This window comes from Tubulanus polymorphus, chromosome 7, assembly GCF_964204645.1.
Source record: "Tubulanus polymorphus chromosome 7, tnTubPoly1.2, whole genome shotgun sequence".
NCBI lineage: Eukaryota > Metazoa > Nemertea > Palaeonemertea > Tubulaniformes > Tubulanidae > Tubulanus > Tubulanus polymorphus.
Genome location: NC_134031.1, coordinates 19,382,241 through 19,398,356, shown reverse-complemented (window position 1 = coordinate 19,398,356; position 16,116 = coordinate 19,382,241). Strand labels below are relative to the sequence as shown.

Below are 16,116 nucleotides of genomic sequence, written 5' to 3'. Positions count from 1 at the left end.
AATTTATCAACTTTTAGCATCAAATGCTAAATTTCATGAATCACCCTTAAAGTCGGATAGAATATAGTTCATCAGAATGTATTCACTCTAAAATAATCGTTTTAAATCTAAGATTTGGAAGTAATTCTTTTAAATGTTCTAATAGATAGCTCAACTGCTAAATAGAACGGTATAACATGCACATCCTGTTAAGTTAAATATAATAGTCAATGAGAATACATCTACATAAAAACGTGAATAAGATGATGTCTTATTTTGGAATTATCCAAAAGTGATTTATCTTTGAATTTTTAATTTGGTTTAGTATCTTTCTATTACGGAACAGCTCTATTAATGCTTTCTCTGGTGCGATGTTAATCAGAATATATCTTCTAAGATACCAAAAACCTGTTTGATTTATCAAGTAATACCCTTCTAATTACTGGTACATGGAAACCGCTGTTAAACAACTGTTGTGTTGCGTCGCCTCGTATCAACGTACGTGAACATATCATGCCTATCCTAATTGATGGGTACTGCCACGTTCGGGGCCATTAATTTTTACTGCTGACAAAAAGATTCTGACTGAGACACCTGTTCAAGCACGTTGCTATGCATACTAGTCGTATGATTCTATCTACGGTGATTAGAGGCCACAAAATCATAAATTAAAAGTTTTTCACTATCGCAGTTCAGTATAATAGTAGTCTACTTTAATTTAAATAATAATTGTCCTCCAGTATCTTAATATCATTTTATCAGGGGATAGCTCTAACACTGTCAGCTGGTACGGTATAACATGGATCCCCTCCTTTAAAGTCATAAGTAATGGTTAATCAGAATGTATCTTATTAAAAATATCATTAATATCATGTTTTATTTTAGATTTTGAAGTTATTAATTGCCCTGGTTGTTTTAATATCAATCTATTAGGGGGTAGCTCTAATACTGTCAGCTGGTACGGTATAACATGCATCCCCCTTTAAAGTAATAAGTGATGGTTAATCACAATGTATCTTATTCAAAATATCAGTAATATCATGTTTTATTTTGGATTATGAAGTTATTAATTGCCCTGGTTGTTTTAATATCAATCTGTTAGGGGGTAGCTCTAATACTGTCAGATGGTACGGTATAACATGCATCCCCCTTTTAAGTCATAAGTAATGGTTAATCAGAATGTATCTTATTCAAAATATCATTAATATCATGTTTTATTATAGATTTTGAAGTTATTAATTGCCCTGGTTGTTTTAATATCAATCTATTAGGGGGTAGCTCTAATACTGTCAGCTAGTACGGTATAACATGCATCCCCCTTTAAAGTAATACGTAATGGTTAATCACAATGTATCTTATTCAAAATATCATTAATATCATGTTTTATTTTGGATTATGAAGTTATTAATTGCCCTGGTTGTTTTAATATCAATCTATTAGGGGGTAGCTATAATACTGTCAGATGGTACGGTATTACATGCATCCCCTCCTTTTAAGTCATAAGTAATGGTTAATCAGAATGTATCTTATTCAAAATATCATTAATATCATGTTTTATTATAGATTTTGAAGTTATTAATTGCAATAGTTGTTTTAATATCAATCTGTTAGGGGGTAGCTCTAATACGGTCAGCTGATACGGTATTACATGCATCCCCTCCTTTAAAGTAATGGTTAATCAGAATGTATCTTATTCAAAATATCATTAATATCATGTTTTATTATAGATTTTGAAGTTATTAATTGCAATAGTTGTTTTAATATCAATCTGTTAGGGGGTAGCTCTAATACTGTCAGATGGTACGGTATTACATGCATCCCCTCCTTTTAAGTCATAAGTAATGGTTAATCAGAATGTATCTTATTCAAAATATCATTAATATCATGTTTTATTATAGATTTTGAAGTTATTAATTGCAATAGTTGTTTTAATATCAATCTGTTAGGGGGTAGCTCTAATACTGTCAGATGGTACGGTATTACATGCATCCCCTCCTTTTAAGTCATAAGTAATGGTTAATCAGAATGTATCTTATTCAAAATATCTATAATATCATGTTTTATTATAGATTTTGAAGTTATTAATTGCAATAGTTGTTTTAATATCAATCTATTAGGGGGTAGCTCTAATACTGCCAGCTGGTACGGTATTACATGCATCCCCTCCTTTTAAGTCATAAGTAATGGTTAATCAGAATGTATCTTATTCAAAATATCATTAATATCATGTTTTATTATAGATTTTGAAGTTATTAATTGCAATAGTTGTTTTAATATCAATCTGTTAGGGGGTAGCTCTAATACTGTCAGATGGTACGGTATTACATGCATCCCCTCCTTTTAAGTCATAAGTAATGGTTAATCAGAATGTATCTTATTCAAAATATCTATAATATCATGTTTTATTATAGATTTTGAAGTTATTAATTGCCCTGGTTGTTTTAATATCAATCTATTAGGGGGTAGCTCTAATACTGTCAGCTAGTACGGTATAACATGCATCCCCCTTTAAAGTAATACGTAATGGTTAATCACAATGTATCTTATTCAAAATATCATAAATATCATGTTTTATTTTGGATTATGAAGTTATTAATTGCCCTGGTTGTTTTAATATCAATCTATTAGGGGGTAGCTCTAATACTGTCAGCTGGTACGGTATAACATGCATCCCCTCCTTTTAAGTCATAAGTAACGGTTAATCAGAATGTATTTTATTTAAAATATCATTAATATCATGTTTTATTTTGGATTTTGAAGTTATTAATTGCCCTGGATGTCTTAAATATCAATCTATTAGCTCTTATAATGTCATCGATGTTTTAAAATCATTTTATTTGGAGATAGCTCTAATACTACATCTAGTATAAAATGCACCCCTTACGGTCAAATATGATAGCTGTATCTAATAATTAAATATTGAATAATATGAAGTTTTCAATTTTCATCTATGTTTTGATATCAAACTATGAGGGAATAGCTCTAATACTGCCATATCTGGTGCCATGCTAGATATTACCATTAATCAGAATCTGATTGATGTCGTGTATCATTTTCTTATTTTTAAGTAATTAATTGTCATGATGTTTTGATATCATTCTATTAGAATAGTACGTCAAATATGCCGCCTCTAAGATTGGCCTTAGTTAAATTAGCCTCAAATACCTGAAAAAAAGCTGTTTGATTTATCAGGGAATACCCCTCATAATTGCTGGTGCGTAATTGGCATCCATAGAAACCGCAGTTAAACAACTGTTGTGATGCGTCGCCTCGTTTCAACGCACGTCAACGCATCATAAATTGCTACAGTCTTCCTTGGGTACTGCCACTTCCAGGGCCGTAGTACCATTAATTTTTACTCCTGACAAGAAGATACTGATAGAAACACCTGTTCAAGCACGTTGCTATGCACAATGAAAATCTAAAGATTTTTACGATCTCCAAAGTTCAGGACCTACGTTTTCATCGAGTTGTGAAAAACGTTGAAACTATTTTTTTTCTAACCAATATCCTTTACAAAATACACACAAATTTTCAAATGATTGGTTGAAACATTTTGTTCATTTCTTTTCATCTAAATGACTTATTGAAAACTTTTTTAAAAGAAATAACTCATTCAGCTTTATTTGGTCGATCCAGAGTCATGACAAATCTTTTTCCCAACAATTTTAGCTTTGATAATAGCAATAAAACCAAAACGCTTCAGAATTAAAATGATTGGTCGAACAAATTTTCTCACATTACTTAGTAAATTTTTCTTTAAAGAAATAGTCTTGTTGGATAGATCCTGAATGCCGAAAAATAATTTTTATTTGGGCCCAAACAGTTTTCCCAACAATTTTAGTTCGGTAACAAAAATCGCACATTCGGTCACAAACGCTTCAGATTTTCAAATGATTTGTTGGAATTTTTCACTCACATATCTATCTAAATTTAATTTAAGTCAAGATATCTTTTTCCTAACTGTATTTATCTATCTCAAAAATAATTTTAAAACACTTTAATGAATTTTCAAATATTATTTTGAAAAACGAAAATATTTCATTTCCTACCTTGCATGGTAAAATGCTTCGCTTTCTTTCTCAGAGTACACTTCATCGCCTTTGTAAAATCGGCTGGATATTGGCCATTCAACAGGTAATTAGAAAGGTTCGTTGCTTCAGCAGGATCCATTTTTATTGATGATAGTTAAATAAATCGATAAGTATATTATCGGAAACAAAAAGCACGGCGCGATTGATTACGGTAAATGCTAGCTATGCTGTCAGAGGATGCCGTTTATACGGCGAAAAGCTGTCTGCTATTGACGCATGCGCAGTGCATATTGACGCATGCGCAGTCTGCTATGGGATGCCTGTTGTACGGGGATGCTAGTTGTACTGTGGCAAACCCAGCCTAATGACGTCATGAATAGGAAATCACGTTGACCTAGTTTCTTCTTCAGGCAAAACTACCTGCTAACATATGCTGAATATCACAATTGTCATTTTTGATGAATTCTACTGCTTTTATTATATACTTTGCTATAAGAATGTATTCATTTAATAAAAAATTAAAAATTATTTCAAGTTAAGAATTTTACAGATAAAGCTAGATTTGCCTGCGTCGTCAGTCACATGACTTACATCCAAAATGGCGAGCCAATCTCAAGGAATTCAACAATTACTTGCGGCCGAAAAACGCGCAGCTGAAAAGGTTGCCGAGGCAAGGAAAAGTAAGTTATACGATCGAACGAGAATATAAGTAGTATTGTTTGATCGGGGTGAGTTTTTCTCGCGTTTGGGGAGAAAGTACGCGTAAAAACAGCGCTTGAATCATGAGTTTCTAAACCCGGAAGTGAAAGATCTTATGACATTTTGACAACTGTCACATCACACACTATAGGCCTGTTACAATTTTAATGTTTCATGTTTACAATCCTCGATGCCTAATCAATTTTTCTTTGAAATTTTTAAGGGAAAGCCCGAAGATTAAAACAGGCCAAAGAGGAGGCTCAAGCTGAAATAGAGGCTTATCGTCAAAAAAGGGAAAAAGAATTTAGAGACAAAGAGGAAAAGGTAGTTATTTATTATATTATACGTCCCTGTTTGGACTGGTCGCCGTCCCAAAAAAAATCTGGGAATCTTAAAATCTAAAAAAGGCAGCAGGGAAATAATCATCGTTGGCATAAAAGTGTTTTATGATCCTTCGATCAAGAAACTTTGCTATCACCAGGATCAGAACCTGTGAACTTTGGGTTTACGAGCCATTCGGAGTGACCAATGGTTTTAGAATACCGGTACCTCTCTAAACTGCAGTCAAATGACCTCATGATCTTAAAACTGCTTTTTCAATATTCGTGCATTTTGTTTTTTCCTATTTTAGACGATGGGTTCGAAAGGGAACATGCAACAAACAATCGACGATGCTATGGCTCGACAACTGCAGGATATGAATCAAAACGTCGCTTCGAATAAAGAAAAAACCGTGTTGCGTTTAATAGAAATAGTAGCAGATATAGAAGCTAAAAGACATATTAATCTTCGCATCTAGTTTTCAATTATGAAATTCATATTTATCATCAATATATTGTATTAATAATTGTGTGTCATATCGGAACTGAGTATGATGTGTCTTAGTCATTAAGATAGATGTTTAAAGTAAAGGAGGTACCCGGTATATGTAATGTAGGCCATTTTAGCGTCAGATTTGCTAAATTTCGAGTTTTAAGGCTGGTCTTCAAATATTAGTTGGAAAATGCATTTGTAGATCTGACTTAAACGTCGTTATTAATGTATATCATTCTAAACGAAAGACCAGTGTTCTAGTCAAAATAACGAAATAGTAGATAATATGTTCAATAAGCCTTGCGAATAAAGACATACATGTCTGTGCGGAAAGCTGGGTATAGTGTTCATCATGACCTCCGGAATGAAATATCATTCCATGTAATATGCGTCTATAATGAATGTGTATAAACATCTGTATAATATATTAGTAAAAGTGTAGAATAGAATGGAAAATCTTGATTTTGAAGTTTTTCTGTTGATTCGTCCTGGATTTTGGTCTCTTCAAGCTCTACCCCCTATCTATATCAACATTGACCTATCACCCGTATGAGCCTGATCCATGAAAGGAACGCACAAGGACTTGGTTCGTTGTGAGTGTACTTCGTGTAACTTTTTGGAAAATAAGATTTGTGCTTAATTTTTACAAAAAGTGCAATTATTTTACTGGGCACAATTCCCTGAAAAGCAGGGGGATTCCCCCAGAAATTTTGGAAAAGTGCCCGTTTTGCAAATAGCAATGTTATATCCTATGGAGCTGCCCTTTTTCGGGTTTCTCTGGCCCTGACAAAAAATAAATTGTCACTACTTTTTCCTCTTAAGCTTTACTACTACAAACCATGAAAGGAGAAATATCATTTGTTTGAACAATCATCTAGAATTTTATTTCATAAATAAATTTCTGAAAAGATATACGGTACATAGATTCGATTCTAAATTTCTAGTTACGAAAAAATCAATTCGAAAATAAATCATTATCACTGTTAGAACATGAATTAATAGGAAATAAATTCGTTGTGGGGAAAAAATAAAATGCAGTAAACCTTGGTTAACGCCTTAAAATCAGTTGAAATTGCAAGAAAAAATGGTGAAGATAGAAGACTGAATACTAAGGGGACAGTCGCTCAATCGGTTTAAGACTGTTACAGTTTAACTGTCTGAAAAATGTTGACATGAAAAAGTTTAATTTCTGCGTTTATTCGGTTTATCTTTAAATAAATTAAGGAGTTAAATCCTTTAATTTGCGACACTAGACCCAGTTTTGATAGTCACAAAGTCAATTACCCACCAGTTAACTTAACCTGCTGCTCCCCCTTGGATATAATCCCCATTATATTTTTGCCAATATATTTGGCAACATAGAGTTATAACAATATACAGGAATTGAAATCAACTAATTTTGGGGAAACGATAAAATAATTACTCATCAGAAACGGTTTTTACCCTGAATTAAAGAAAAGCGTAAAAATTACATACAAAAATCGTTGACCTTGATAAAACCTGAAGTGATAATGTCCAATACAAGTATAATATAATATATATCTATACAAATACTATATATGTAAACAATGATCCCTCTTTATAATAGTAAACATGGCACTAATACACGAACAGTATTCATGTAAAGATCCCTCAATACACTGGTAGCATTTCATATTTTACAAAATATAATTCGTCGAAGTCATGTTTTGCATCATCATGATTATCATTTTAAGAGAGAGATAGAGTGGAGTGAATATTAATGGCCGTTTTGCGGAGAACCGTTGACCGAAACGGTCCCGTTTTCTGAGTCGATCATCAGTTTGTCGGTGAGTTCGGTAATGACGTCCCACGCGTAATCCATGTCTTTCTCTTCAGTTCGTCGCGAGCAGACGGCCACTCGCAAAAAGTACGTTTCCTTCACTTTCGACGGAGTGATGTGAATTCGTCCGTCCGCGTTGATTCGCTTCAGCAGAGCTTCGTTGATTTCATTTGAACAATTCTATCGAATAGACAGAAACAAACACGTTATAACAAATTCCTATTTTGTATTTGCCCCCAAACTTGGGAACTCCGAAATGTTTTCTTTTCAGTAGCATGCCCGTTACTAGTAGAATGACCTGTAAACTCTGACGTAGAGAATAGATGATAAGACTAAAACCAACTTTTTCACAATCTATCATCAAAATCAAACATAAAAAGACACAATGTGGTATAATGTAACTTATTCCCCCTCGAACAAGCTCCATTTATATGCCACTTTTTATGTATTTCTTCAAACCTGAAGAAAGTCACTAGAGGAGGACTGAAACATTCTATCTTTAGACTTAAGATTTTAATTCTAGATAAATAGATTTCGTTTGCAATCTCGAAATCGAACTTACTTTTAATCTGAAGCACACTAAACCCATCGTCACTTTACCGAATATTTCAAATCGATCATCGTTTATAACTTTTCTCTCGAAAACGTGAGCTAATCTGATTTGCTGCAAGGATAACAACACATAGAATAATGAAAATATCATACGTCATTTCTAAACAGCTGTATAAGTCAGCAGCGTATAGCAGCAGTCGTACCTCTCGTATATGATCTTGAATTCCTTGTACACCGTAAAGTCTCATCACAAACCACAATTTCAGAGATCTAAAACGACGTCCCAGGGGTATCTGCCAATGCTGAAAAATGATTTACGTTAGTTCTATAGGACGTTGAGCTAACTAAGTAAAACAAGTTGTTGGACTATTGACTGCAAGCAGACATGGTGCGTTTAGTAGAGATACTTACTCTGTAGTCAGGAGCGACACTTTGGTGATCGTGTTTGAGGTATAAGGGGTCAACGTTGAAAGCGTCGACGACATGCGACGCATCCTTCAACCTGTAATAGCAGAACAGTAAAAGCTTTAAACACTGATGAACGTTTGATAAATGAAGTGTTTGATAAGTTTTGGGTTCGGCAGCCTAAAAATCAAGTTCAAATTTCATTGAAAATTTATGGATTTTCACTTCAAAAGATCCTGTGTTTTGTTGCGCCATCTAGTGAGTGCCGGTATCCTATAAGCAATACTTACCACATAGCGGAGCAGTCAAAATTTACTAACATCCACTTGTGAGGGTTGAAGTTGAATGACTGAGCGAACTGCGAGAAAAAAGAAACAAATAAAATTAAAATTCAGGTACATGTCGTTTTAACGAAAACCTCACAATATGTGTGTATACATACTTCAACACCATCCAAATATGGTCGATACTCATCACAAACAAACGAACTTCCAGCATAAGCTGCATCTACGTGCATCCAAATATTGTATTCTTCACCTGCAAATGAATGAACATATCTGTATAATCAAGAGTATTGATACGAAGACAATTTCTATTCAAATAAGTTCATCTACTCACACACTGGACCCAGTTCTAGTAGTTTATCAAATGCGCAGCAAGCTGTCGTGCCTAGTGTAGCTACCAACTGAAATAATGAAAATCGGAAATATTTCGTAATTCGACCTACATTTCGTAAAACAGCTACATTATAGAAGGCTATAAACGGATAATGAATAATCCCCCCACGATAACGATATTTGAAAAGTTTATTCGTCTCAAAGTTTTGAGATTTAATGAAACCCCATCGTCAAAATAATGACTGCCTATTTATTACCATTTCTCTGAAAATCGGTTTTAGATGAATCTGGAAACTTTTTCATGAAAAATTCAAGCTATAACCATATTTCAACTCACGTAAAATGGAATTAAGCCATCCGCGATGTCTTTTTTCACGGCTTCAGCTAATTCTTTGCCTCTTAAATTGTTTTCCTCGTCCGACGGTAAACTGACCATTTTAACGTTGCCTAACATAGCTGCTCGCACTACGGATGAATGCGCCTTAAAACAGGAAACGATGTCGACTATTAATGCTCGAAATCCGACCGTGAACATACGTAAATACGACCAAAACATGTGATATTATTACGAGGCGTGGTACAGTGGTCAAGGAGTCGTAGGGACCCCTGAATTTTGAAATCAACAGGGTTTGTATCGATCGCTAAAATTACCTGATCGGAACAATAAGCCACTAGTTTCGATGTGATCTCTGCGTCAGTTAGTTCAGGTCGAGATTCCTTCAGTTCCGCGATCGTCTTCGCTCGTGCTCCTAACAAACCGACGAGGGTTGCTTCGCTAGCCGTTCCCTGAATTACACCTCCTCCCTTACCGCCGGATATAAACTGTTCGGGTAGCTTTAACATTTTACCGAGCCAGTCCATCATTACTACTTCTAACTCCGTACAGGCTGGACTAGATATCTGAAGATGGAAAGAGAATTCAGTTACGAGTTGTCGATACGTGCAAATCCGTGAAAAATATAACGATAGCGAAATCGAGCAATATAAGACTAAAAATTAACATGTTAATTGACACCACAATCAATGTTTTGACGTTTCCTAACAACAGCCTTCATCATCGGGACGAATCCCGCGTCAGTTCCTGCGTACTGGTCAGGACCAGTATTACAGCACCATAGATGGGGTATGGGGGTTTCGGCAATCTGAACAACTGTGGGAACGTCAAATTTGAGTTTCATTGATCCGCATGAGTACTGTTCAAATGGTATATAATGGTTGGAGGCTGCTCTGTTAAAGTCCATCAAATTATAAAAGCTTTTAACAAAGAATCAGGTGCTGAGTTGATGACTAACTTCTTAACGTCGGAATGCTTTTATCATCAAATCGTCGATTTCATAAATGTTTTTTTTTAGATATTTCATGATAGATGAATGTTCTACTCACCCATGAGAACCCGATACAGCCGATAGCGTCTGAAAGCATGTCGGCACAAATCGCCGGGTAGGAGTTTGCTGTCGGGAAATAAGCTAAGAACTTCGGACTGTGCCAGTGTGTCACCTAAAAGAAATAATAGGAATAAAAACATATAAAAACCCAATCAGGCAATGGCAAGAAAACACGTTGAATTGAGAAAATAGACAAATTCTCAGCGCTGCCAACCTCTGAAAAGTACTTTTCAGAAATATTTCTTCGAAATATGAAAGAAAGTGTTCAAATAAATCATTAATCAACAATTAACTGAATGTCAAATTCAATGCATGATCCTTAAACACTATCGAAACATTTGTAGATTTGTTTCTTATTCTTTCTTTGATAAATCGCTTTTCTTTATTCAATTCAACTATAGTCGAAAGCTAACAGAACATGATTATAAAGGACGACCCTTCGCAGCGACATAAAGCAAGTTACTATTATTTGAATTCCAGAATACTTTATACCTTAAAATAGTGGAAACTTGTTACAACAAAAATCTGTTTATTGTAACAGATAGTTCTTCAGAGAGAATGATAACGAAATAATAACAAAAAAATAAAAATGAAGCCAGAAAATGTTTCATTGTTCATTCAACGTTTCAACTATACTAAACATTTTCAGATTTTATATCATGACTATGTATAGGGTAAGGGAAAGACCACCTCGACTAGCTGCGCTAGTTTTACATACCCCAGGCATTATAACTCTTTCAATATCGTTCATAACATCATCCCATTTATCAGGAGTTTGCGGCGCTTCAGTCGGGATTAGTTTGTGTAGATATCCCGGTTGAATCTTCGGAAAAACGTTTCTTTCCTCGATCGTTTCGATGTAATCAGCGATGTAGTCGACCATCTCTTTACCGCGTCGACGAAACTCTTCCGCGTTCATCCCGAGTTTTTTAGCCGGCGGCGAATTTGCTACGAAAAATAGAAAACAGAAATTTCGTCGATGAAATAAGATCAGGGCGGATCTGACCCCCAAAGATTCTCAGAAAGTGATCCATTTTTCAAAATTTTCTCTTGGAACCAACTAAAGGATTTTGCATCTACGGCGCTCACGTTCATGTAACCTGTGTGTACAACTAGGCCTCAGATTTGTTGCCCACATTCATTCAACTCCTGGATCAACCCCTGAAGATATCGATGCAAAAATGGTCAAATAGATCAGCATTTATAGGTAAAATTTAAACACTGAAATTACAGGATTTGCTTACGACTTGTATACAGTAAGGTAACAATGTGTCGTGTAAAATTAAAGCATTTTCAAAACTTTTTTGAAAATGCCTCATAGAATTTCATAATTGTGGGTTTTTCCTTCAAAAAGTAGTGCATTTGACTAATTCTTTATACTAATTTACGTAGGGAATACATAACACTATCAGCAGGTTCATAGGTACGCAAAAATTACTTGTTTTATGTAAGTAAATTTCAGGTTTTACTTACGACTAACACGCTCGACAAATCCAGCAGAAATACTGGTTTATACAATACATAAGACATACATATAGTTCAGTTATTCCAGGTCTAGACTTGTGCACCTTTAGGCGGTGTCCAAACGTGTAGGGTCATTTCAGGAATATGGCATATAGTATTCTATTGTCCAAATTAACTAAGAATCAAGCCTCTAGACCCTTTTGTTAATGGTTTTCCGATTTGTAAAGCCATTAAAGACCGTGTCTAATTCAGTACAGTGAACCTCAGCTTACTTGGACAGGTAAGTACGTGACACTCTGAGTTCAGGATCGGAAGATAAAATAGGAAATGAAAACATCATTTAGTTTTTGTCCTGTTTTGTTTTTTGATTTAGGTGAGGTTTACTGCACTTTATTACCATGTGCATTGCATCTTTCAATAAGGACAGGGTTTTTCATCAATGGTTAGCCAAGAATATTCATATCCCTCACATAAAAAAGAACACACAAATTTTCATTTTTTAAAAAGATCTCATCTAAAATATCTATTTCAGTGGGAGGATGAATCATGAATATTTCAGGTCGTTGTCATCGGAATTTTTTTGGATACCAGAAATTACATTGCTGTATATAGGCCTATGCACCGGTGTCGGTTGGACTTTCGATGAAGATTTATTACGAGCACGAAAATTAAAACAATTTCAGACAATTTTATCCATACAATAATCATCTACGCCAGAAAAATGGTCGCGTAAAACACAAATCAATGTCATGTTCTGGTATTCTGGGATGACTAGTGTTATACTGATATATGGCAATTCATCTAAATGCATTGAATAGTTAAGCTGCGATAGTTCTCCAGAATTGATGAGATTTTCATCGCGTTTGACGTGTGCAATATAGCAACAGTCATCGGCATATCTGATACTTAGTACCGCTACACTGAAACCAATGCTTAATATAATGCCTAAACGCAGCGCACCAGCAGTTGCTTGCAGTTGCAGGCTCAGTTTTCAAACAAACATTTTCATAATAAAGAGATGTTAGCCAATATTTGACTCGAGTAGGCTACCATTGATACATCAGTAGGCTGAAACTGCTGCTTGTGCCTAAACTCACCGCACAATTCCAGCAGTTGTTCGAGTTTACTCAATGTATTCAGCCTCAGTTTTCAAATAAATTCCAATCAACAATTGATGTAAAATAAAGGGTCCGAATTTTCTCTCGTTGAGTCGATATCTTATCAATGTTTCAACTACATTCTAATACTCTTTCTCAAGATCTTTTCATGTGTAGATTTTATTGCTGTTATGCAAAAAGCTTTAATTCAATGTTCATTACGACATGTTGGTCACTTTCGGCTCATACGCAAATCCTATGAGTTTTCCATGTAGTTGTACGGCACGCAAACATGACAAAAAAACCATTAAACGAATACATAACTTTTGCAAAGGTTCAAAAAGAAATTATCAAACTAAATCAAAAAGTCATTCATTCATGAAAATAATTGCCTTTTATGGATCGAATTAAAAGTGACATCGAGTCAAGATCTAGGAAATATAAGTAGAATACTAAATGAAACTTACCATTTTCCATAGTTTCGGTTTAATGATGAGGACGATGATTTCTATACTTTCTCAATGTTATTCAGTTTGTCGGCGTCAGTTTTACTCAACTCTACCTAATAATGATACAAGCGCTGACAATTATAACTGAGTGCTCGCTGGGTGTAATGTAGTTGTGATGTTTAATGATCTCGCGCTGCTGCTGCTGCTGCTGAATGACTTTATATGAAATGCGAGGTGGGCGATGTTAACTGTCAACGGGCTCCGCACACGTTGCTTCCTGGATACCTCTGTACCTCCACGATCAATATATTGATTGGTCATAAAAGATTTATTGAACCGCTCTTAGGCCCTAATTATATTGAATCGCTGAGCCTGTTTACTATCGGACAATACTGACTCATACACAGCCAAGCGGGAATCCCCACGCAGAGAAAATTCCCCCTAGTTATCATCACATAACCTGTCAGGAGTTTTAGAAATGCCACCTGCTTATCATATTCATATCAGTTTACTCAACTCGGTGCATTCTATAAGACTATTTGTATTCTTAAATCGGTTTGAATGTTTTTCACGGTTAAATATTCATATATCATAAACAAACAGAATGCAAGGCATCAAAATTTGGAAATTTATGAATGGTCCTAGGCGCGGGTCACCAAGGCTAAAGCATGTGTATGATTAATCTTAGGATTTTGATTGGCTTAGAGCAGTCACCTGATAAAAAAACATGCCCTAATCTTATGGTAAATGTTGTTGAATAATCCCCACGGTTTTGATTGGTCTACTAGAGGTTGCGAGGACGGATTTAGGGGGTGGACTAGTCAACCCCTTCAAAATTCGAATGTTCCCATGCAACGCTTGGGTGCAATAACTTTGATGGTTACATACCACCTAGGCTTTAGACCAGCACAGATGGGCAGCTGAACTAGGTTTAAGACCAGCACTGGGCAGCTGAACTAGGCTTTAGACCAGCACAGATGGGCAGCTGAACTAGGTTTTAGACCAGCACTGGGCAGCTGAACTAGGTTTTAGACCAGCACTGATGGGCAGCTGAACTAGGTTTTAGACCAGCACTGATGGGCAGCTGAACTAGGCTTTAGACCAGCACTGATGGGCAGCTGAACTAGGTTTTAGACCAGCACTGATGGGCAGCTGAACTAGGTTTTAGACCAGCACTGATGGGCAGCTGAACTAAACCAATAGATTTTAATCCATCTTAAACACACTGAATTGAAGGATTGCAAAAAATCCTCTTATACTCATGGATGTTGAATAGAGGAAAATATCAATCATTTTCCATGAAATATATAGACATCATGGCTGAAGTGTCTTCAATAGCAAATAGCTTTTCGGCTACAGGCCTTCCTAATAGGCTATACTTCCTATGGCTTTCTCATTTGGCGCATGTGCGCGTAGGTCGTGAGCGAGCACCTCTCATCCCCTTGGTATAATCCCGGGTTCTGCTATTTTATATACTAAATACTTTCACTTAAATTGGCTGTAAAATCTAAACGCTTATATGTTCAGAATTCTTGCATCCTTTCTGTCAGATTCCAGCATTAACAAATGAATTTTAAACGGGAAGAAATCAATTTCCAATCAACAGCTCAACAATTCATTTTACCTTAATAACAAAAGCTTGACACTAAAGTAAATAAACTAATAATACATTGATTTGTACATTGATATTCTTTTCACCTTTTCACTGATCCTACTCTTACTCCGACTACGCGTATTGATCTGACCGTCAACCTTTACTGTCAAATCTAATCTACATTTTACGTCATTATTATTACTAGGCTATATAGAATCATGTGATATTAACTAGACCCTAATAATCTTATCTTGATAACTTGTCTTATAGTAATTTGGGCATTATGAATTAAATCAAACTTTTAGATTAGATTTCAAGCAAGTCAGTGACCGATTCATGTGTTCTAAAAGAAAGGCCTAAACGTTACTGAACCGAGTGATGGAACACCTCGATCATAAACCAATAACTTGACTTCGAATAGTCTGAATACGAGTCGTTGTTACGGTTCCGTTGTTTCAGGAACAACAGCTAGGTACTAGACTAGACTTCGAAGAACATTTGTTGATATATCAATTCTATTAGCGTGTATATATTTATTGATAAGAAGAGCAGGCCAACTCAATGTACTTACAACCCAGGCTCGGTTTCCTGCGCTGTTCTGTGTTTAATCCATATTTCTATCTATATTTAATTTGTGGATATATTTTGACACCATATCACAATAAAATAAATTGAGATTGATAATTGAAATTGAACCGTCAAGTGCTGCCCCTTGACGACCTATGATTACTCGCATGCCACGGAAGGTTCCGGCGGTTAAATTCAAATTCAAACTTTATTCAGTTTAAACTAGACCGGTAACCCGTCTAAGTTTAAACTTGTTACCCGCTCGCGCCCGAAATGAAATTTATACAAATATTGTGTATATTCCGGGAGGCGTAAAAAATCCAGTTCGTAGTGTTTAGTACCACTTAGTGTTTTAAAGACAGAGCTGTAGGAGCCGTGCACGTTTCGAATAGGCAAAAAACAGGCTGTCCTACTCTTATTTTGATCTTTCCAGAATTCACCCTTTCTGGTTCGGCGTTGTTTTGAGAAATAAGTCAAAGACGTACCGAGCAATCCACCTAAACTCTATGTTCTATCTCACCGCGCGACTGTAAGTAAAATCTGAACCGTATTTCGAGTACAACAATAATATTGTTGCATCACAAGATCCTTCGATTCGAGAAACAAAGAAAATATAAAAAACGGACTCTCAATAATAAATATTTGATTTTTATTACATCG

The 16,116-nt window shown here is 35.4% G+C and overlaps 2 protein-coding genes across 2 annotated transcripts; one reads left to right on the top strand and one right to left on the bottom strand.

Annotated features, from left to right (window-relative positions):
• The first annotated feature begins 4,611 nt into the window (after positions 1-4,611).
• Positions 4,612-5,973, top strand: LOC141908690 (V-type proton ATPase subunit G 1-like). The gene is made up of 3 exons (XM_074798831.1): positions 4,612-4,693; positions 4,936-5,036; positions 5,344-5,973. Exons 1-3 carry the CDS (start codon positions 4,612-4,614, stop codon positions 5,509-5,511), a joined length of 351 nt encoding a protein of 116 aa, XP_074654932.1. The 3' UTR covers positions 5,512-5,973.
• A 471-nt stretch (positions 5,974-6,444) lies between these two features.
• On the bottom strand, positions 6,445-15,585 carry LOC141907975 (aromatic-L-amino-acid decarboxylase-like). The gene is made up of 13 exons (XM_074797715.1): positions 15,461-15,585; positions 13,314-13,408; positions 11,004-11,233; positions 10,284-10,397; positions 9,552-9,800; positions 9,238-9,381; positions 8,902-8,968; positions 8,726-8,820; positions 8,574-8,641; positions 8,290-8,380; positions 8,082-8,180; positions 7,889-7,990; positions 6,445-7,506 (listed from the first exon to the last, which is right to left on the bottom strand). The coding sequence occupies exons 2-13, from the start codon at positions 13,321-13,323 to the stop codon at positions 7,264-7,266; spliced, it is 1,512 nt and encodes a 503-aa protein (XP_074653816.1). The 5' UTR covers positions 13,324-13,408; positions 15,461-15,585; the 3' UTR covers positions 6,445-7,263.
• Between the last annotated feature and the right edge of the window lie 531 nt (positions 15,586-16,116).

Bases quoted from the DNA above. Each gene is read 5' to 3' on its own strand.
- LOC141908690 (XM_074798831.1), top strand. From the start codon at position 4,612: ATGGCGAGCCAATCTCAAGGAATTCAACAATTACTTGCGGCCGAAAAA. The intron at 4,694-4,935 runs GTAAGTTATACG...GAAATTTTTAAG, and splicing joins GGTTGCCGAGGCAAGGAAAA to GGAAAGCCCGAAGATTAAAA. The intron at 5,037-5,343 runs GTAGTTATTTAT...TTCCTATTTTAG, and splicing joins TTAGAGACAAAGAGGAAAAG to ACGATGGGTTCGAAAGGGAA.
- LOC141907975 (XM_074797715.1), bottom strand. The intron at 9,801-10,283 runs GTGAGTAGAACA...TTCCATCTTCAG, and splicing joins GCTGTATCGGGTTCTCATGG to ATATCTAGTCCAGCCTGTAC. The intron at 8,642-8,725 runs GTATGTATACAC...TTTTTCTCGCAG, and splicing joins CATATTTGGATGGTGTTGAA to TTCGCTCAGTCATTCAACTT.